This window comes from Hypanus sabinus, chromosome 4 (genome assembly GCF_030144855.1).
Source record: "Hypanus sabinus isolate sHypSab1 chromosome 4, sHypSab1.hap1, whole genome shotgun sequence".
Classification (NCBI taxonomy): domain Eukaryota; kingdom Metazoa; phylum Chordata; class Chondrichthyes; order Myliobatiformes; family Dasyatidae; genus Hypanus; species Hypanus sabinus.
This window is the reverse complement of record NC_082709.1, coordinates 10,015,882-10,039,399: the sequence shown is the minus strand read 5'-3', so window position 1 is coordinate 10,039,399 and position 23,518 is coordinate 10,015,882. Positions and strand designations below refer to the sequence as shown.

Sequence of the window (23,518 nt, the reverse complement as noted above, 5' to 3'; positions counted from 1 at the left end):
AGATGTCCCACGGAGAGCATTCTAACTGGTTGCAACAAGGTTTGGTATGAAGGGGCCACTGCACAGGATTGGAAAAAGCTGCAGAAAGTTGTAAACTCTGCCAGCTCCTTCATGAGTACTGGTCTCCCCATCATCCAGGACATCTTCAAAGGCGATGCCGCAAAAAGGTGACATCCATCATTAAGGACCCCTATCACCCAGGAAATGCCCCCTTCTCATTTCTACCATCATGGAAGAGGTACAGGAGCCTGAAGGCACATAGTCAATGTTTCAGCAACAGTCGACGACACTACATTGATTGGCCTAATCTCAAACAATAACGAAGTGGCCTACAGGGAAGAAATCATCACCCTGACACAGTAGTGTCAAGAAAACAACCTCTTTCTCAATGTTGCAAAAACAAAGGGGCTGGTTGTGGATCACAGGAGGAACGGAGACTGGCTAACCCCTATTGACATCAATGGATCTGGGGTTGAGGGGATAAACAGCTTTAAGTTCCTCAGCATCCATATCACCGAGAACCTCACGTAGTCTGTACACACCAGCTGTGTGGTGAAAAAGGCACAACAGCGCTTCTTTCGCCTCAGACAGTTGAGGAAGTTTGGTATGGGCCCCCAAATCTTAAGAACTTTCTACAGGGGCACAATTGGGAGCATCCTGACTGGCTGCATCACTGCCTGGTTTGGGAACTGTACCTCCCTTAACTGCAGGATTCTACAGACAGTGGTGTGGACAGCCCAGCCCATCTGTAGTTGTGAACTTCCCAAGATTCAGGACCTTTACAAAGACAGGTGTGAAAAAAGGGCCCAAAGGATCATTGGGGACCCGAGTCACCCCATCCACAATCTATTCCAGCTGCTCTCATCCAGGAAACGGTACCAAGCATAAAAGCCAGGACCAACAGGTTCCAGGACATTCTTCCACCAGGCCATCAGACTGATTAGCTCATGCTGATTTGAGTGTGTTTCTATGTTACACTGACTATTCTATTTATTATAAATTACTACGATTGCACATTTAGATGGAGACGTAACAAATACTTTGACTCCTTATGTAAGTGAAGGATGTAAGAAATGAAGTCAATTCAATTCAATTCAGTTCTTCCCCTCTTACATAAGATTTCTGAATGGACAATGAATCCATAACAATAATTCACTTTTCAGCTCTTTTTGCACTACTTATTTAATTTAATCATTTTATATAAACATAGTAATTTATAGTTGTTTTATTGTGTATTGCAATCTACTACTGCCACAAAACAACAAATTACATAACATATGCCAAAGATATTAAACCTGATTCTGATTCTGATCCAAGAACGGTAGAGAGTTGCGACAGCTCTGAAATAATCTGGATTCTTCTAAAGCCTTGCCTGAGAAAAAGGTAACTTTAGTAAGCAATTTTAGTCGGAATAATTTTAGTTCATTTAGAAATGGCAGAGGGAAAGAAGCTGTTCCTGAATCACTGAGTGTGTCACTAGAAACAACTTTCTGCACAAAACTTACCTGGTTTTTATATAGCTTGAAAATGCCAGTTTCAAAAATTTGTGGCTTACAGTAACTTAATCATAGATCCTGTCACCAGACTATAAAGACCAAACATAAACATGGATACCCACCTGCATCATTTGAATATCTGCCATATTCAAGAGCAATTAATCCACTTCTGGTTGACTGCATCAATATCCCCAAAAGAACATAACACAAACTATAAAGCATTATACCTAATAAGATACAAGAAGATGTATTTTTATCAAAGCTCAAAGTAAATTTTATTATCAACATACATACATGTCACCATATACAACCCTGAGATTCATTTTCCTGTGGGCATACTAAGTAAATCTATAGAATAGTAACTACAATAGAATCAATGAAAGATCAACCTGAATACAGACGACAACGAACTGCAAATGCAAATATAAATAAATAGCAATAAATAACGAGAACATGAGCTAACAAGATAAAGACACAGTAAGGTGAATCCATAGGTTGTGGGCAACACACACAAAATGCTGGAGGAACTCAGCAGGTCAGGCAGCAGTTACGGAAAAGAGTACATTCGATGTTTCGGGCCAAGACCTTTCATCAGGACTGGAGAAAAAGTCCAGTCTTCAGGCCTAATGAAGGGTCTCGGCCCAAAACGTCGACTGGCCTGCTGAGTTCCTTCAGCATTTTGTGTGTGTTGCTTGGATTTCCAACATCTGTAGATATTCTCTTGTTTGTCATTGGTTGTAAGAATATCTTGTTGGATCTCAATTTAATTTCTGATCCTTAGGGTTCTGCCAAGACTGACAAGCCATCTTAATTTCAAAATTTCAGTTTATTTTAGAATACAAACCAACATACAAATACAAAGCAAACTAAATAAAGAACTGAGAAACAATGCTGAAAGGGGAATTAACATCAAGGGGTGTAAGACAAACGGATAAAGATGACACTTCTGAAAAAGCTATCACTTTCGTACATAGTGTAAGATAAAGAAATACCTTAGATAATGATAAATCAGTCAATAGGCTACATAATTACTACAATTACATCAAGTGGATAACGTGCTGATACCTACCCAATGAAAAATGAGAGATGTGATAAACTGTTAGGTTAGCCGCTCTACCACTTTCTGCCAGTGAGTGTGAAAACTACATGAATTTGTTAAAAAGTACAAATCTTGTAAAAAGCGTTATTAAAAAAGTAGTGGTTTTCAACAATCTCAATGGATGAGCAAGTGAGTGTAGTTACTCCCTTTTGTTTGAGCCTGATGGTTGAAGGGTAGCAACTGTTCTTGAAAGTGGTGGTGCAAGTCCTGAGGCTGAATTTCTGCAGACCTCTAAGGAAGAAGGGGCACTGCCATGCTTTCTTCACAATTGCAATTACATGCTGAGTCCACGACAGATCCTCTGAACTAATAATACACAGGAATTTAAAGTTACTAACCCTCTCCACTTCTGATCCTCCATTGAGGACTGACTCATTGGTCTCTGGTTTTCCTCTCCTGAAGTCTACAATCAGCTCTTTGGTCTTGCTGACATAAAGCGAGAGGTTGTTGTTATGACACCACTCAGACAAATTTTCAATCTCCCTCCTGTATGCTGACTCATCATCACCTCTGATTCAGCCCACAATAGTGGTATCATATTGAATATGGTATTGGTAATGAGTCTTGGTGTTAAACTTATTGGAACAGACATCAGTTATGTCATGTGCACAAACTCCAATTGAATGATTTGTTCCTACTGAAGTCAATATAACACAAAGGACCAAGGAAAAGTTTCTACCTCCTTTGCTTTTTAAACCAGCTACCAAGCAAAAGTAAGATTGGATGCTGCCGTCTCCATTAGCATCCTGCCTAAGGCTTTTCTTGCAGAAATGTCACAAAGACAAAGCTTGTGTTCATTTCAAGGAGTACACAAAAACAATGAACAAATACAGAATCTTTGGAAATTCTGATGGAATATTTATGAGATAGCTAATCCTAGGCTGGTAGTGTTCTACTTCAATCCAAGGTACATTTTGTTGTAAACACAAGGAAGTCTGTGGATACTGGAACTCCAAAGGTGATGGGTGAAGCCAGGTGGGAAGCTCCCTCCTTCCCTTTTCCCTATGGTCCACTCTCCTCTCCTGGGTGTTCTGCTTTCATTTTATCTTTTCTGGACAGAAGCTTGACGCCTGCCCAAAATGATCAGTAATTTATAATCCACATGCAAAATTACAAGTGATTCATTTTACAAATGAAAAAGAAATCCACACTTTAACTATACAAAATCCTCTCAAAGAAAAAACCTATAGAAATTCAACTTTCATTGGTCTAAATAAAACTGTTGTACATGGACTTGCTCTCAAAATTTTATTACTCTAGACCAGAGGTTCACAAGATTTTTTTGCCATGGTGCCTTTCTGTTAACTGAGAGGTCCGTGATCCCAAAGGTTCAGAACCCCTGCTCTAGACCCAGATTTGCAGTAAAAATGTAATACTCTTTATGATGATGATTTCTAAATTAGATAGTATATGATCCATACCAATTGGGCTAATTGAAGAATTGATGTTATTATTCAATTCATCTTCCTGCTCACAGGCTTTATTATATTGCTGGTAAATGTAGTATTATTATACATAAGATCTTAAGACATATGAGCAGAATTAGGCCATTCAGCCCATTGAGGCTGCGTTGCCATTCCATCATGGCAGATTTATTAACTATCCCTCTCAAAGTCATTTTTCTGCCTTCTCCCCATAATCTTTAACATCAAGAACCTATCAACCTCCACTTTAAATATACCTAATGACGTGGCTGCCACCACTATTTGTGACAATGGATTCCACAGATCATAGATCCACCACCCTCTGGCTAACGAAATTCCTCTTCATCCCTCTTCTACAGGGACATCCTTCTATTCTGTGGCTGTGCCCTCTTGGTCCTCGACTCCCCACTACAGGACACATCCTCTCAACATCCACCCTCTCTAGTGATTTCAATATTCAATAGGCTTCAATGAGATCCCCACTCATTCTTCTGAACTCCAGGGAGTACAAGTACAGAGACATCAAACACGCCTCATACTTTAACCGTTTCATTCCCAGAATCAATCATTCTCATGAACTTCCTCTCAACCCTCTCCAATGCCAACACATCTTTTCCCAGATAAGGGGTCCAAAACTGCTCACAATATTCCAAGTGTGGTCTTATAAAGCCTCAGAAATACATCCTTTCTTATATATTCTCAAAATTAATATTAATATTGCATTTGCCGTCCTTACTACCGACTCAACCTGCAAGTTAACCTTTAGGGAATCCTGCACGAGGACTCGCAAGTCTCTTAGCAGCTCTGTTTTTTTTAATTTGGTCGCCATTTAGAAAAGAGTCTATAACTTTATTGCTTCTACCAAAGTGCATGACCATACACTTCCTTATACTATATTTCATCTGCCACCTATTTTCCCATTCTCCTAATCTGTCTAAGTGCTTCTGCAGACTCCCTACTTCATCAACACTACCTGCCACTCTACCTATCTCTGTATCATCCACAAACTTGGCCACAAAGCCATAAATTCCATCATCCAAATCATTGACATACTGTATAATGTGAAAAGGTGATCCCAAAACTGACCCTGCAAAACACCACTAATCACCAGTAGCCAACTAGAACAGACCTCCTTTACTCACACTCTTGCCTCCTGCCATTCTTCTATCCATGCTTGTGATACCTTATCTTGTTTAGCAGCCTCACATGCTTGTTAAAGGCCTTCTGACAATCCAAGTAAACAACATCCACTTACTCTCCTTTGTCTATCCTGGCTTTTATTTCCTCAAAGAATTCCAACAGGTTGTCTGGCAAGATTTTCCCTTAACCATGCTGACTTTGACCTATTTTCTCATGTGCCTCTAAGTACTCCGGAAAGCATATCGTTAATAATAAACTCCAACATGTTCCAAACTACTGAAGTCAGGGTAACTGGTTAAGGATACAGTTGGCCCTCCTTATCTGCAGATTCCGTGTGTGCGGATTCAACCAACCGCGGATCGGGAAAACCTGGAAGTTCTCTCTCCAGCACTCGTTGCTTGACCATGTACAGACTATTTTTTCCTATCATTATTCCTTAAACAATACAGTATAACAACTATTTACATAGCATTTACATTGTATTAGGTATTATAAGTAATCTAGAAATGATTTAAGAGTACAGGCAGTCCCCAGGTTATGAATGAGTTCCATTCCCGAGTCCATCTTTAAGTCGGATTTGAAGTCGGAACAGGTACATCCAGTATTATTTAGCGTCAGTTAGTCAAACGTTTTTCTTAGTATATAGTACACATTTCACCTTTCTATGCATATAAAACACTTAAGAAACATATGTATTTCAATAATTAAACCACTGCATTGCTTAGTAATAATTGTAGCTTTCATCGGGGCAGGGCCTTTCACATTCTCCATTAAAATTGTTCCGATTGCTGACCGACTGTAGCTTAATGTTTTTCCAATGACTGATGGCGTCTCACCTCTTTCCAATCGCGTTATTACTTCCACCTTACTTTCAATTGCGATCGGGATTATTTTCGTGAACAGAAACACTGCGGATTCAGGTCCTAATGTACACAGCACAGAGACATGTTAAATACAGACCGGGGTTCCGCTGGGTCCTGAAGACCACTGCACTGATACATGTTAAATAAGGTACTTGAGCATCCGCGAATTTTGATATCCGCGGGGGGTCCCAGAACCAATCCCCCACGGATAAGGAGGGCCAACTGTATTACGTTGTAATTTGCTCAAATTAAATGAATATGTCCAAAGAAGTTTAGCTTGCACATGAGTACAAATTAATTTTAATAAGCTGATAGATGCTACCTCCACAACAACCTCACCAGCACAGATTAATGACATTTATAACGGGACTCATCCCTTCGGATTTTATGTATGTATTGAGATACAGCGCAGAATCGGCCCTTTGAGCCACACCACCCAGCAATCCCCTAATTAATCCTAGCCTAATCACAGGACAATTTACAATGATCAATTAATCAGTCCAACCGGTAAGTCTTTGGACTGTGGGAGGAAACCCACACGGTCATAGAGAGAACGTACAAACCCCTTAGAAGCTGCGGCAGGAATTGGACCCTGGTGGCCAGCACTGTAAACACAATGCTAACCACTGCATTATCACACTGCCCCAAATATTTCAGTAATTTTAATTACTAAAAAATTTATATTTTTAGTTACATTTCTAAAGCAATCATTTGTTTATAATTTTTCCTCATTTCTTAATTCCTTTTGTTCCATTTTCTTCAGTTCTCTGTATCATATTTTATATTGAATACTCTACTCATACTAACTCATACATCTGTGAAACTTATAAGATGATTGCACAGATGCCACTGACCTAGAAATTAATCACCAAGGAAAATCAAACTTAATCCCTACAAGCGATAACCTCACTCTCTCAAATTCACTTACCGCATCACTGAACCAATGGACTCACTTTCAAGGGCTCTTCATCTCATGTTCTCATTATTTCTTTCTTTCTTTCTTTCTTTCTTTCTTTCTTTCTTATTTATTGATTGATTGATTGATTGATTGATAATTTATTTTTGTATTTGCACAGTTTGTTATCTTTTGCACATTGGTTGAATGCTCAAGTTGATGCAGTTTTTCATTGATTCTATTATAGTTATTATTGTATTATGGATTTATTGAGTATGCCTGCAAGAAAAATGAATGTCAAGGCTGTATATGATGACATATATGTACTTTGATTTATAAATTTACATTGAAATCTGAATTTAGATTTTGCTAAAGCAAAATAATGTAATAATTTCCTTTATGCTTTCATTGTGTAAAATATAACACTATGACCATGGTATTTCTATCAGAAAAACAAAAAAAAAATTGAGAAAGCAGAATTGTACTATTTTGGGCCACACAGATATTTGGAATGCTATAAGGAGCTCCTCCCCAGTGAAATGATAGCCGCACCAAGGAGTAGCACAACTGAGCAGTTTAGCTAGTTATTGATAAGAAAGTAAAACTGAAAGTGATTTTATCAATTGCAGGAGTTACTTGCAATCAAGTAAAATGAAAATGGAATGCAATGGAGGCAAGAAGACCAGTCACATTGTCAATCCAGAAGAATATAACAAGCTCAAGAAAATATTCACAAAATATTAAGACCATACGACATAGGAGCAGAATTAGGCCATCTCGCCCATCGAGTGTGCTCCGCCATTCAATCATGGCTGATCCTTTATTTTCTCCTCCTCAACCCCAGTTCCCCGCCTTCTCCCTGTAATCTTTGATGCCATGGCCAAACAAGAATCTATCAATCTCTGCCTTAAATACACCCAACGACCTGGCCTCCACAGTTACATGTGGCAACAAATTCCACAAATTCATCACCCTTTGGCTAAAGAAATTTCTCCACATCTCTGTTTTGAAAGGGCGCTCCTCTATCCTGAGGCTGTGTCCTCTTGTCCTAGACTCTCCCACCATGGGAAACATCCTTTCCACATCTACTCTCTCTAGGCTTTCAACATTCAGAAGTGTTCAATGAAATCCCACCCCACCCCCCCATCCTTCTGAATTCCAGAGTACAGACCCAGAGCTATCAAACGTTTCTCATAGGATAACCCTTTCATTCCTGGAATCATACCTGTGAACCTCCTCTGGACCCTCTCCAATGCCAGCACATCTTTTCTAAGATGAGGGGCCCAAAACTGTTCACAACACTCAAGGTGAGGCCTTACCAGTGCCTTATAAAGCCTCAGCATCACATCCTTGCTCTTGTATTCTAGACCTCCTGAAATGAATGCTAACATGGCATTTGCCTTCCTCACCAGCGATTCAACCTGCAAGTTAACCTTCAGGTTGTTCTGCACAAAGACTCCCAAGTCCCTCTGTATCTCAGATTCCTAGATTTTCTCCCCATTTAGAAAATAGTCTGTTCATTTATTTCTACTACCAAAGTGCATGACCATACATTTTCCAGCATTGTATTTCATTTGCCACTTTCTTGGCTACTTTCCTAATCTAAGTCCTTCTGCATCCTACCTGTTTCCTCAACACTACCTGCCCCTCCATCAATCTTCCTATCATCTACAAACTTGGCTACAAAGCCATCTATTCCATCATCTAAATCATTTATATACAGCACAAAAAGAAGTAGTCCCAACACCGACCCCTGTGCAACACCACTAGTCACTGGAAGCCAACCAGAAAATGATCCTGTTATTCCCACTTATAACTTTGTTCACTTTTGTTGACCTAGAGGTAATAAAACTATACACACAAGAACGTCTGCAGATGCTGGAAATCCAAAGCACCACACACAAGATGCTGGAGGAACTCAGCAGGTCAGGCAGCATCTATGAAAATGAATAAACAGTTGACGTTTCAGGCCGAGACCCTTCTTCAGGACTGGAAAGGAAGAGGGGAAGTGCCAGAATAAAAAGGTGGGGGAGGAGAAGGAGATAGATGAAGCCAGGTGAATAGGAAAGATAAAGGGCTAGAGAGGATGGAATCTGATAGGAGCGGAGAGTGGACCATAGGAGAAAGGGAAAGAGGAGGGGCACCAGGGGAAGTGATAGGCAGGTGAGAAGAGGTAAGAGGCCAAAGTGAGGAATAGAAGAAGAGGGAAGGGAAAGGAAAAAAACGTTACTACAAGGAGAAACTGATATCAATGCCAAAAGGCTGCAGGCTACCCAATTGGAATAAAAGGTGCTGCTCGCTCCTCCACCCTGAAGGTGGTCTCATCTTACCACAGGAGGAGTCATGGACTACACGTCAGAACAGGAACGGGAATTAAAATATTTGGCCACCAGGAAGTTCCGCTTTTGGCGGATGAAGCAGAGGTCAAATGCCACATAAGTAATATGCCAGTAGAGAATTTTTTTTCTAGGAATGACAAAAATCTGAAAAGATACTTACAAGTAAAGGAAAGTGGTGAGAACAGAATGAAGGGGGCAAGAAGAGCGGCTTTCTTGTTCATATCATTTCAACAGGTCTGAATTTGATGAGAAATATTGTAACTGCGATCTGAAATTATTATAAATAATGCTATATTTTTCAATATAGTGGTAGTTCATGCTAAAATGCCATTAAACAGAATATCCTACAAAAAGCAGCGGATATGGCCAAGTTCGTCGTGAGTAAGCCATCCCAACCATTGAGTGCATCCACATGGAGCAATTTCACAAGAAAGCATCTTCCATCATCGGGGACCTCCACCACTCTGGCCATGCTCGCTTCTTGCTGCTACGGTCAGGAGGGTGGTACAGGAGCCTCAAGGATCATACCAATGTGTTCAGGAACAGTTATTACCCCCTCAACCATCAGGCTCTTGAACCAGTGGAAGTAACTTCACTTGCCCAGCACTGAAATGTTCCCACAATCTATGGAACAACGCACACACAAAATGCTGGCAGAACACAGGCCAGGCAGCATCTATAGGGAGAAGCGCTGTTGACGTTTCGGGCCAAGACCTTAGGTCTGCAGATTTCATGTTTGCTCCACAATCTATGGACTCACTTTCATTGACTCTTCATCCATGCTCTTGATATTTATTACTTACTTATTTATTATCAATTCTTTTTCTTTCTTTTCATTTTTGCACAATTTGATGTATTTTTCCCATTGGTTGTCCATCCTGTTGGTGTGGTCTTTCATTGATTTTATTAAGGTTTTTGGATTTATTGAGTGTGCTTGCAAGAAATGAATCAAAGGGTTGCATATAGTGACATAAATACTTTGATAATAAATTTACAATAAACTTTGAAATGAGTTAGGCTGATTTAAAATCTAAATCCTGCCAAAAAGTAGTATTCCTTCTGAAATCATTGCTCCATAGAAATGAAAATCCAATTCACCTCAAGATGCTGGACAGAGAAGTAAAGATACAGTGGAAGAGAAGATTCGGCAAAACAAAACTCAGAAAAGAGAAGAATTACAAGGTATGATAGACATAAAGAGACACAAGGGAGAACAGACAGTATTCGATCATACAGAGAGAATGGCATGTCATACTACTGAACTACAATCCAAATAGTCACACATTCCCAAACCAGCTCTTCCACTCTCATATCCTACCATGTTTCTACATTTTGCATCAACATTTTACCACTACAAGCCATTTACTCATAGATGTTCAGAGCTTCCATCCACACCAGGTTTCTATAGTCACTCGCACTCCTCTATTTTATCTCTAGCCCATGAATCCAAGTCTCACCTTTTCCAAATTGCTTTACAATCTCTCTACCATCTTCATCCTGAACATTAAAGACTTTCTGCTTTTATGACTCCTGCGCCCCTCCAGCTGATATTCTCTAGTCCTCATAAACCAAACATAGAAAACCTCAGCACAGATGCAAACCCACCGGCTCATCCAATCCGTGCCAAACCAGTTGATCTGCCTAGTCCCATTGACCTGCACCCAGACCACAGCCCTCCATACCCCTCCCATCCATGTATCTATCCAAACTTCTCTGAATGTTGAAATCAAAATTGTATCCATCATTTGTGCTGGCAGCATGATCCACACTCTTAATGGATCAATGGTCAATGGATCTTTCCAGGCAAACATTTTCAAGAAATATGGCAAAAATAGATTAAGAAACTAAACAGGCTGAGGAATAATGAAATAAAGACAAAAAATTATATCACAGAAGTTCTGGTGAAGATTATTTACCCTAAAACATTAATACTATGTCTCTTTCCACAGATGCTACTTGACCTGCTCAGCATTCTCTAACATTTTCTACTTTTCCATTTTAGATTTCCAGCATTTTGATTTTTAGGTCAAGAAATAATGATCTGCTACAGCACTGATCAAGTTCCAAAAGATTTTTTTTAAATAATTTGTCAATACATGTAGTTATCCTCACAATTATCCGCGTCATAGTGTAACCTTCCTCTATTTCTACACCAACTTGCTTGTGTAAAGAGGGTTTCTTCTTTTTTGTTAACTAGCAGGAATGCTAATTTACTGATAACGAGAATGGTATTCCTTTGTAAACCAAATGGGGATTAATGTTCTTTCTTCTGAGTCTGTAAGCTTTTGTTGACGGGCTTTTGGGCAGATCGGTGCGAGGGGGTCGAGGGAGAGGACGCAATGCCCTAAGCTGGGCGAGGATCGGACCCCAAAGGGGGGTCCGAGGCCGGGAGATTCTCCGAGGAGAGGGGGGGGATGAAGCTAGATGTGCTTGGTTGACCACTCGGAGGGTCCTGAGCTGTTTGGAGAGTCCGAGGAGTTCGGAAGGTCCTGAGCTGCGAGTCGAGGAGTTCGGAGGGGATCGAATGGTGGCCAGAAGACTTCAGAAATTGAGCTCCAACAGCTGTGCACGAAGTGGTTTGGACTTTGATAAGTTTGGCACCTTTTCTTTAATTTTCTCTTCATATATACTGTATCGTTATTAATCACTTAGTTATAGTAACCTTTATAAATTGTACTCATTTAATCGCATATGGTGTACTGTCTGTTTTTGGGTGAGGCGGGGACATCACACAGCATCCACACCAGCTGATTACCCAGTTTGGCGGGGCTGAAGGCTGCTCCCCCCTAGACAAGAACGAGCTGAGCGAGCCTGAGGCGACCCAGGGGGTTACACTTGGTAACAAAAGTGGACACACAAATGCAAGCTTTCTCCGACCCATATAATAATCACTAAATTTGGCTGACGGTGTAACGTCTCCTGGGGATGGACATTGGGGGAGTAGAAAGGGCAGTGGTTCTTGAGCAACTCAATCAGACTCACCCTTTCCTTGATAACTTCCAAGAGGACCACAACCTCGTCGTGGTTTGGAAGCTTGTGTGCCTCAATGACCCAGAGAGTTGTGTTGGCTGGAGTCAGGGCTTTTCGGTTTGGTTCTAAACAGGTCAAAGGGAAGAGGCCAGAATAATATCAGTCCACTGATCCTCCAGTTTCGGGGGTTCAGCTCAGTGCTAATAACCCTGTCAGGTAAAGGAAAACTCTTATGGAAACAGCAATGAAGAATCCTCTATATCTGTATGTGACTGAATGGACAGACACAGAAGGAGAGCCTTCATTGCTGCCCTAAACACCAGTAATGGGCAGCAAGTAAGTAATGAAGTTACAGCAAAATCCCACAAAAGGTTTCAAGACTTCATGCGTACTACAATGTCATACACTTGACGATCAAAAGTTTTCTCTGAAGCACCTCATCACAGAACTTTTAAAGCTTTAGATATACAATATTGTTCAAAAGTCTTAGGTACATATACAGAATATAGCTAGGGTGCCTAAGAAATTTTACACAGTGCTGTAGTAATTTTATGTACTTCTGCTGTAAAAACACCAAAATTCATGACATATGTGAGTGATTACATGCTTCCAATATGGGTCTCTATTGTGGACAGAGTGGGAAGGGGGCAGAGCGAGCAGAATCAGATTGGGAAAGGGGAAAGGAGAGCAGAGGGAGCAGGAAGCTCAGAGAGACATTGTTTAATGATCAGTAAATCTAATGTTTGGAATGAAATGACTTGGCCTGGTATCTTAGGGCTGGGTATGTCTGCACCCATACCATCCACTGCCCCTGGCCCTTCTCTGCCACCTGTCTCACACCTCTCCCATGGCACTCCACCCTCACCATTCCCAACATCCTTTGCTTCTGCCAGATTTACAAACTCACACTCCACTCCATATTGACAATAACAGTACTGTATAAACATCTTAGACAACCGAGATAAGAATACAGACATGAAAGTCACTCAATTTTGAACAAATTTCTCTATTGCTGGCTGTTCCAGTGTAACCTTGTGATGAAATCCATAAGAATAAATAATTATTTAGCAAGAGCTTTCTTTATATGTGTATCTGCAGAAGAATATACAATTTCAAGAGTAAATGATGCCATCTTTTGTAAGAATTTAACCAAAATTCCAATATCGAAAACTCAGTATTGTTATGGTATGCACCCGATTGTGCCAGCCTCCATTTTCTGATTTTCTGGAGTATGGATAGTGGGAATGATCCCTTTGAAGATTCTAGTCTGCTCCACTAATTAGCTGCCATGCTTTGGTGCCAAGATCTGGATATTTAAAGAGCACCTGAATTCAGGCTTGGGGCTCAACTTTAGTTCAGTCTGTGATTGAGTTTAGGATTCTTGTCTCATTTGGATTCTCATCTAGTTTTGCCAGTTTCTTGTCTCATCTAGTCAAGAAGCTTGTTCTCGTCTCAATCTTGAAATCCTGTCTCAATTCTAGTCTGGGATACTCCAGCATTTGGATCTTTTCCATCTTCATCTAGGCCCCGCATCAGAAGTATTTTCTGCTAGATCTATGATTGAAATTGATAACGGCGAACAGTAATTACTGAAATGACAGAAATATTGATCGTAAAAATGAAAATTGGTTGCTACCATAATAAATGCTTTGAAGAGTTGGAGAGCCACTTTTTCTTTTTTTATGTTGTCTCAAGAATGTCAAAGTGGTAAAGAGAACAGAGACCTTTTATGTTAAGGCTCTACTCTGACTGTGCTGTTTCAGGATTTTCTGCTCAAGCCAAACAATTATCCTGAGGAAATGTGGAGGTTCATTCCCAAAATAGTAAGGTAATGGATGTAGTTATTTCTGATCTTTAGGTTCACAGATTAAACTCCCCTTAAAACTTGGAACGGAGATGAGAAGGAATTTCTTTAGCCACAGAGTGGTGAATCTGTGCAATTCATTGCCACAGGCGGCTGTGGAGTCCAAGCAATTGGGTATACTTAAGGTAGAGGTGATAAGATGCTTGATTAGTCAAGGAATGAAGAGATATGGGAAGAAGGCAAGAGATTGGGGCAGAGGGGAAAATGGATCAGCCATGAAGAAATGGTGGAGCAAACTTGATGGGCCAAATAGCCTAATTCTGCTCCGATATGTTAAGGCTAAGACGTAAATATGAAGTATACTTAATTTCTGGTTGGGAACACACATCAGGACCTTCCTCAAATGATGGTATTTGAGGTTGAGAAGCAAGATATCAACTGGTAGCTTACATTTCCTCCTTGTTCCTCTTCAGTATGACTTTGGGCTCAGTGCCTTCTCCTGATGATATTCCAGCAGTAAAACTGGACAACAATTTATTTTCAAAAGTGTTACTTCTTCATAGTTGTTTTGTCTCTATGGTAGGCCTCTTGAAGCTGAACAGGAATATAATTTCAGACTACTTGCATCATATAGGAGTTTCATGAAACAGGAAATTAACTTGTATTAAATATTATGTGTTTAATTGCATCAACAATGCTGATGCTTTGCAATAATTCAACTAACCTAAAAATGTTTTGTTGATGAGTTTTGTTTGTACTCAGTGTCGGAGGCTTCTCACTTAAGTGTCCAACAATAATCAACCAACTCAACCAACATTGATGGATTCAGTTGCCCTGATATCACTTCTCCATGACTGCAATGTCCCGGTGAAACCTTTCACCATGTTCATCGCTGACAGCACTAAGATTTGCAGGGAAGTTGTCTAAATGGGAATACAGAAAATGAACCTTTAGGGACAAGTTGCAATTTATGGTCTTGTATGTTTGGAACATGTCCACCAGCTGCATATAGTTTGATGCTCTGTAGTTGCCAAGAAAAAAATTCAACATCTTTGAACGCCTTCCATGAGATTTTCTCTGGTCCCACTAGAAATTCTTGATAACCTGTCTGATTTGTAGACAAACAAAAATGCCTTCCTTAATCCTGGTATCAGTTATTCTGGGTAACGTTTATCTCAAATATCAAAACCCTTCATGGTAATTTTTGTGCCTGGTGAGAGAAGGTTCCATCCTTGAAGACTTGAATGTAGTAATTCTGCTTTTATATTTGACAAACCCAATTCATTGACCAGGTCACTTAACTCAGATTGACTTATCAGATGAGGCTCACTAGACATAAAGGGTTTAAAGTCTGTTTCAGTATCAATGTCACTTTCCATTTTTGGCTCATGTATCATGGCAACTTCATTTGCCTCCTCTAAACTCCATGTCCTATTTTTCTAAAACCTGTCCTGCCATGCAACGTCCACCCTGACTAAGCATGCCCAGGCATGCCCGGCCAAGATAGAAAACTTTGCAGCTTACATTGGGTGCAATATTTTAATTGACTAGAATTATTAATTGAAAGAACAAACATAGGCAATTTCAAAAAATGGTGATGATAGGGAAATTTCATGGTGATTGTCATGATCATCAGCCCAAAGTCCACAAGGTACACCCAAAAGTATTCAGAAAGCAAAACCTTTGTTGTCCAGTGTAACCAAGAGCTTCTCAAATTGCAGATCGGTTTCTACCTTCTCTGTCCCCAGTTTGACGGCTTGCTTATATGGATAGAGGACTGAGGTGTGGGCAGAAGCAGAACCTGCTTAATATACTAATTTATTCAAAATCTGCTATATTCACCCATGAAAATCACCTGCATATAAGATTCCCTAAATATACTCTGTAGGTTTGATGCTTGACAAAGGGCTGGAGAAAATAGATTGTCAGCTTCTTTAAAGAAAGACACTGACAACTTCAAGCACCTTTGTTCAGTCAAATCACATTCCTCTACATGTCAAACCAAAGGATCATTCCCTTAGTGCTAAAATAATCCAGGATCATTATATACTGTCAGAATACCAATACCACCCTGAAACACTTCAAAATTCCAGCCCTACAGTACAAGTTGGGATAACAAAAAGGGTCATTGTTGTGCTGTATGCCCCTTGTGTCCTCTATTTCTGTTTTAAACACAAGGTACATTCCTCAGTCAAAATGTTTGTCTAATATCTTGTTGTTCATTCAGAGATTTAAATGTTAAAAAATGAGCACTAAATTTAACAGATAAATGAACAGTCAAGTCCATTGTCATTTAACTACATACATGTATATAACCTATATAACCATATAATATATACATATAAACGAGACAATGTTTCACTGAACCACGGTGGCTGGGAGTTCAGAAGCCAAATAGCTTGGGGGAAGAAACTGTTTCTCATCCTGGCCATTCTTATCTTTATGCACTGGAGTCTCCTGCCTGACGGTAGAAAGTCAAAGAGGATGCTGGATGGATGGGAGGGATCCTTAATAATACTAAGGACCCTGCGTATGCAGCGTTCCTGATAAATGTCCCTGATGGATGGTAGGGAGACCCCTATGATCCTCTCAGCTGTTCTGACAGTCCTCTGTAGGGACTCCTGGTCCAATGCTCAACTGTTCCCATACCAGATGGAGATATAATTTGTCAGGACATTCTCAATGGTGCTCCTGTAAAACGCAGTTAAGATGGGAGGTGGGAGACTTGCTTGCCTTAATCTTCTTAAGAAGGGAGATGCTGCTGTGCCTTCTTGTTCAGGGAGGTGATATTAAGGGACCAAGTGAGGTCATCTGTAATATTATCTCTCAGGATCTTGGGTGCACTTAACTCCCTTTATGGAGAAGCCATGTGTATTCACAGAGGGGGATGGTTTATCTGCACCATCCTGAAGTCCACAATGATTTCCTTTGTCTTATCCACATTCAGGCTGAGGTTGTTCTTCTCACATCAATCCACCAGTTGCTCCACCTCCTCATTGTTCTTAATAGGCCAACCACTATTGTGACATCTGCAAACCTGATGACACGGTTTGAGCTGGATTCTCGACATCGTCATGCGTCAAGAGTGTGAACAGCAGCGGGCTGAAAACTGGAAACACTAGTTACATCTCAGAATAGTAATAACTATGAGTTGAGATTCCTAAAGACAGTCCTACATTGATTTCAACACTAGTTGGTGATTCGTGTCGCACTGCTGGTGCCAAACTATATCAGTCTCAGCCGTTCATTTGGGTTCATAGCTGCAAGGAGAGGGGGACCCTGTTACATGGGTAACAACTTGCTCTCCATATCGTACTTCCCTGGCTTGCGTACCACGTAGACAGCTGAAACGCAATGTCCATGGTCAACCCCAATCAACAGAGGGCCTCATATAAATTTTATTTTTTCAGTAATTGTGATAACTCTGGCTAAGCCACATCTGGAGTATTCCTTACAGTTCTGGTCACCCCACTATGGGAAGAATGTTGAGGCTTTGGAGAGGGTGCAGAAGAGGTTTACCAGGATAGTGCTTAGTTTAGAGGGCATGTTCAATCACAAGAGGCTGAGTAAATTTAGGATGTTTTCTCTGGAGTACCAGAGGCTGAGGGGAGATCTGATGGAGGTTTGCAAGATTATGAGAGGTATAGATAGAGTGGACAGAGAGTATTTGTTTCCCAGGGTTGAAATGTCTAATACCACAGGGAATGCATTGAAAGTGAGAGGGGGTAGGATCAAAGGGGTTGTAAGGGGTAAGTTTTTTTTACTCAGAGTCGTGGATGCCTGGAATACGCTTCTGGTATGGTGGTAGAGGCAAAAACTGCACATTAAAGGCTTTTTAGAGATGTTTGGATAGTCACATGGATATAAGAAAGATGGAGGGCCATGGATATGGTGCAGGTAGGAGGATTAGTGTTTGGGTGACTTTGATTTGCTTTTTAGATCAGTTGGTACACCATAGCAGGCCGAAAGGCCAGTTCCTGTGCTGTATTGTTCTATGTTCTAAAGGCTCTGATAAAGCACTGTATCACACAGAATATGACATATCTAATCACTGAAAATAATTTCTTGACTTGCATATGAATATTAACCAAAGTTGGGACGTTATATTTCAAAGCGTCAAACATGTAATGAAGTAGTACAACATCATTTACCTCTGGAACGAAGAGGAAAACATACAACTGCCTTCTTGCCTGTTAACTCTGTTGCCAGCCAGAAATTAGATATTGCCAATTATTTAAAACTTTGAGCTAGATGTCTTAAAGGAGGACAGTTTAAACACCTTAGCAAAAAAGTTTTACTTCTCTCAATTTGAATCTTGATTTCAGCAAATACTTTTATCTGTTTTAATTTCTTCCTCTTCTATTTTTATTAATCTCCCTTCTCTATGTCTTGTTGTCTGTGACTAATGTTGGTTCACCACAACCTCTCAGCTGTACTATCATTTGTGTGGTTCTTGGTCTCAGTCTTGTCACAGACCTTCATGTTCTCTCCACTCCTCCCTCTTCTTGGCAGTTTAAAACATGTTTGATTTATTTTTTTCTACTTCTGTTTTAGGTCATTGCCCTGAAATAGTAACTTTACTTCACACATGCCATTCGACCCATTGAATATCCCCTGCATTTTCTGCTTATCTGAGCCATGATCAAACAAATTGACGTAGCCATGGCAGTGTAGCAGTTAGTGCAACGCTATTACAGTTTGGGCATCAGAGTTTGGAGTTAATCCCTGCATCATCTGTAAGGTACACATCTTCCCCATGGAATGCAAGGGTTTTCCCGGGTGCTCTGGTTCCCTCCCACAGTCCACAGACGTAGCGGGGAGGTTAACTGGTCATTTTAAGTTGTCCTGTGATTGGGTTAGGTTTAATTCGGGGATGTTGGGAGTTGTTGTGGAGGTATGGCTCAAAGGGCCTACTCTCTATTGTTTTGCTAAATAAATAATTCAAATAAATAAATTTTTTAAATATGCTTTCCTTACAATAACTAATTAAATACATTTCAAAGTTAAAAATACACTGTCAAAGTATATACACTACAAACAACCTTTTGATTCGGGTCCTTATAGGCAGCCACAAAACAAAGAAACCCAACTGAACCCATTAAAAAGACCATCAAACACCCAATCAGAAAAAAGCAAATCATGCAAACAATAGAAGTAATCAGATAACATACAGGACCCAGGTTCACAAAAGTGAGCTCACAGCCACAAAGCCAGTTATCACTGAAGCCGATCCAGAAGCCCATCAGTGGCAGGCCACAGCCTCGGTTCACAGCAAAGATGAATAAACCTCGTGGAACAGTGAGGTGAAATGGCCCATCCTTCACCTCTGGCCCCAACACCCTAACATTTTCAATCTGGTTTGCCGCTTAAATTGGCCAGATCTCGGATCATTCCTTGCTCTCAGACCTGGGCTCTGATGCTTCAATACATTCTTGGGCCTGGTCCCCACAGCCTCAATACACTCTCAGGTCTGTGCCCCACCGCTTTTGATATGCTCTCAGGTCCAGGCCTCACCACCTCCATTCGGCCTGTACCTGACCTTTCCAATTCTGCTCAGCACATAAGTTAGTCGAACCTGTGGTCTTTCCTCATCTCAGGCCTGGGCCCGGCCCCGCAGCCTGTTATACTGTTCAATTATACTGCTTCACTTACAATATTCCAGAGTTTTGCATTTGTGTGGCCCTAATCATACATTATTAATGTAAGAAGACTGAAAGCAATAATGGACTTGATTACAGCTCAAAGAATTCTGCTCTCCTTGAATTCTGATATACAGATGAGCACTAGATAAAGAGTACTGTAAGTTCATTAAAAAATTGAAAAGATTATTGTTTTTGTATATGTCTTTATATGATATTCAGAGCTTCTATATAAGTTATTTTACATTTTTAGTTTTGTTAGCTGCAGACATCCCACCCTGCAAAAACTCATTTCAGGGAGGTAGCACCACCCCCCGCCCCGGCAACTCCATATTCCAGCCCCCCCCCCCCCCCCCCCGGTCGACCTCCAAGGGTGTATGTATACAGGACATTTGGTTATGAAAGAACACAACAATTTATTTGATCATATATTGAAACTATTGGAACACTCACACACACACACACATTCCCTGTTGAGTATTTTGTTGGCAGTCTCAATGCTAATACAAATAGCTTTTCAATTTCTTTTGCAAACTTTCCTTGTACTGTGATGTGGCTTGCTTGGCAGATTTGAGCATTTTGCTGGTAGTCTCAACCTCATAGCAGTCTGTGTCAATGGATTTGTTAATTTTGCAAGACATCAGATTCACAAGTGTTTTGTGAGACAGCTGACTTCTGAATTCTGTCCTGATGTGACGCACCATGCTGAATGCCCTTTCGACATCACAATTAGAACTTGGCAGCACCAAAACCAGCTTCATCAACTGGCAGAGCTCTTTGAATCTCAACTGCCCTGTGCTCACAGATTTTACCTTGGCCAGCTTCCCCCAAAACTCATCAACTGGCAAACTTTTGTAGTTTGACACCAGTCCTTCAAGGTTCTCTTGCATCTGCCTTGATCACATTTACTTTCTTTGGAACACTCTGCCATGGCGCTGCAGGACACTAAACTGAACTGATGGACAATGAAAGAGAGAGAGAGGTCGACTGTAAAGCCCGCCCACAGAGAAAACTGATAGGTCTACTTAGCACAAAGAGAGACCAATCAGGATTTTCTTCCTCTCTCTCTCTCCCTCTCCCTCAAAAAAATCGTTTTCCGGGATATTGTATATAATTTGCAGGCGTCAGGGAGCTGCTATCAATATGCGGGAGTCTCACGGAACTTCCAGGAGAGGTGGGATGACTGTAATTTTTTGGGATATAGAGTGCATGCAATTTACAGTCCTCTTTGAATATTTTGAAAATAAGCCAATTTCATAAAGTTTGAGTGGAGGTGTAACCCAGTCAATATGACCACCATGTATTCAGCTAAAAGACACAAGACCATAAGATATTGGAGCAGAGTTAGGCCATTTGACCCATCAAGTCTGCTCCACCATTTCATCATGGCCGATCCATTTTCCTTCTCAGCCCCAGTCTCTTGCCTTCTTCCCATATCCCTTCATGCCCTAAATAATCAGCAACCTATCAACCTCTGCCTTAAATATACCCAATGACTTGGCCTTCAGAGCTGCCTGTGGCAATGAATTCCACAGATTCACCACCCTCTCCCTAAAAAAGTTCCTCCTCATCTCTGTTCTAAAAGGACTCCCCTCTATTCTGAAGCTGTGTTCCCTGGTCTTACTCCCCCACCACAGGAATCATCTTCTCCACTACCACTATATTGAGGTCTTTCAACATTTGATGGGTTTCAATAAGGTCACCCCTCATTCTTCTGAATTGCAGAGAGTAGAGGTTCCAGAGCCAGCAAACTTTCCTCATGTGACAAGCCTTTCAATCCTGGAATCATTTTTGTGAATCTCCTTTGAACCCTCTCCAACATCAGCATTCCCTTTCTTAGATAAGGGGCCCAGAATTGCTCACTATACTCTAAGTGAGGACTCACCAGTACCTTATAAAGCCTCAACATTATATCCTTGCTGTTATATTCTCGTCAAAACATAATCTAATTGAATGTACAATCACTGATCAAAGAATAGTTATTATTTATGTCACTGGAGGCCATTCAACCAATTGTGTGCATGCTGATCACCAGAGTTGGATATAAAAATAAATGAGATATCTGTGGTATAAAACACATTTATAACATGACATTATTCTATAATATCCTAAAATGTCAAATTAAATAAAAGGACCAATTCACATAATGAAGTGGCTAGAATTCAAAGAAATTTCCATCATAACGCATGCTTTAAGATCGATCTATTTAAAATCCACGGGACATTGAGTAATCACACCAATAAAAGATTAGAGGCCCCGTCCTGAGCACAACAAAAGAAAAGTTTGAACAGGTATTTTTTCAACTGCAGCAAATGCTATTCTTTCAACCACTCGTTAGTTAAAATGTTTCAGATGTACATTGCTTAAAACAGTTAGTTACGGATTCTGCATGGAAATGAGGAAAATATTGACCTATTGTTTTATAGAAACTTACTTTGAAACAGATTTTCTGCTTTTCCGAGCAGCAGTGCGATAACTGATTACTTGATTTACTTTAAGGAGATTACGCTAGCCACGGGAAGAGATTACAGTGGAGCATTTTGAGCGCCGCGCAGTAACGTACGTGCAGACCCCAAAACACGCTGCATTCTTAAATATTTCCAGCAGCTTCCCTGATCAACAAATGGTCAAGAAGTCTCACCGTACATCAGTGTGTGTACCAAGGAAAGTAAATAAGAATTCTACAAAACTATACAGTAAAAGAAGGCATGGATCTGAAAACCAGATTAAAAGCACAAGACCAATTAACAGATTCCCCAAATCTGCTGGTCACATGCCCACCCATGTTACCTAGCAACAAGACAACTCACCAAAAGTTCGTAAAGAAGAATTTCAAACCTGTAGCTGAGTTGTGCTTTGTTGCAATGGAAGAAATATTGGTTGCTGTCATTTTGTTTTGAAATGCGGTAAAACCTTTCACCTGACGAATGGGGCAAATGGTCGAAGATAAAAGTACTGCGTGTTATTTTACTTTCAAAATTGTCACAAACACAGGGAATATCGCGAACTACAGTTGAAACGATCGCGATATGCGGTGAATAGCGGAATTCAGTCACACTGTCCCTAGTACCCAAGCACAATTTTCACCTGATGCATCCTGCTGGGTCCATTATTCATCGCTTTTCAGCGCCAGTTTAATAGGTTTGTAATATATCCTAATGGCAATTCAAATGCATGTTAAAATTAAGTGCTAATTACATTGTGAGAGATGAGATTTATGCCCAGTAAAATGCTTCCTACATGTTAAATTTCATTCAGTGGAATAATAATTTCTCCAATCCAAGGGAAACAACATTCCTTACTAAAAGCGTACTTGTGATTGTGATACAATGTACTTCTAGGTAACACACTATTTCGCATTCGAGTGGATAAAATAATATAAAAGTACTTTCTCTAGAAAATTAGAAAATTTCTAATCTTATATAACTTCTTACCTTCTGGGTTGCATTGAACTCTGAGCAAAGTTGCAAGAAGAAATAGTATGCATGACTGGCCGGCCATGCTACAGCCCTGTGTCGGATTCTTCCCCAGCCTCTGCTGAAGCTGGCTTTGTAAGAGAAGGTTGTGGAACCTGGTTGATGTACAGCCCGGCTATCTCTTTATTTTCTCTCCTGATGCTAGCTGGGAAAAGGCGTGTTCGAAAGTGGGGACATAGCGTTTGCACAAACCCGCTCATTGCTCAGAGGGCGCTGCTAACAGCGGCCCTGGATGCAGCATACCGCAAAGCTGTCCGCTGTATAAGGGAACTGTCTGTAATCCCCCAAACCGTTATGAGCACGGTATTTCATACATAATATTGCCACGGCATTCTAGCATTTCGCTCCGATTACTAAAGCAGCTCTGTTCAAC

General features: G+C 40.5%; 1 protein-coding gene and 1 long non-coding RNA gene across 4 annotated transcripts in view; one reads left to right on the top strand and one right to left on the bottom strand.

Annotated features, from left to right (window-relative positions):
• The window catches only part of LOC132392487 (uncharacterized), a 38,085-nt gene extending 25,109 nt beyond the window's left edge, over positions 1-12,976 (top strand). For both annotated transcript variants that reach the window (XR_009511558.1, XR_009511557.1), the window contains exon 3: positions 7,547-12,976. This is a non-coding gene — a long non-coding RNA (uncharacterized LOC132392487). The remainder of the gene's footprint in view (positions 1-7,546) is intronic.
• lrp2a (low density lipoprotein receptor-related protein 2a) overlaps positions 1-23,260 on the bottom strand; it is a 393,751-nt gene extending 370,491 nt beyond the window's left edge. For both annotated transcript variants that reach the window (XM_059966386.1, XM_059966387.1), the window contains exon 1: positions 23,104-23,260. In XM_059966386.1, coding sequence (XP_059822369.1) covers positions 23,104-23,170 — 67 coding nt within the window. In that variant the 5' untranslated portion in view covers positions 23,171-23,260. The remainder of the gene's footprint in view (positions 1-23,103) is intronic.
• Between the last annotated feature and the right edge of the window lie 258 nt (positions 23,261-23,518).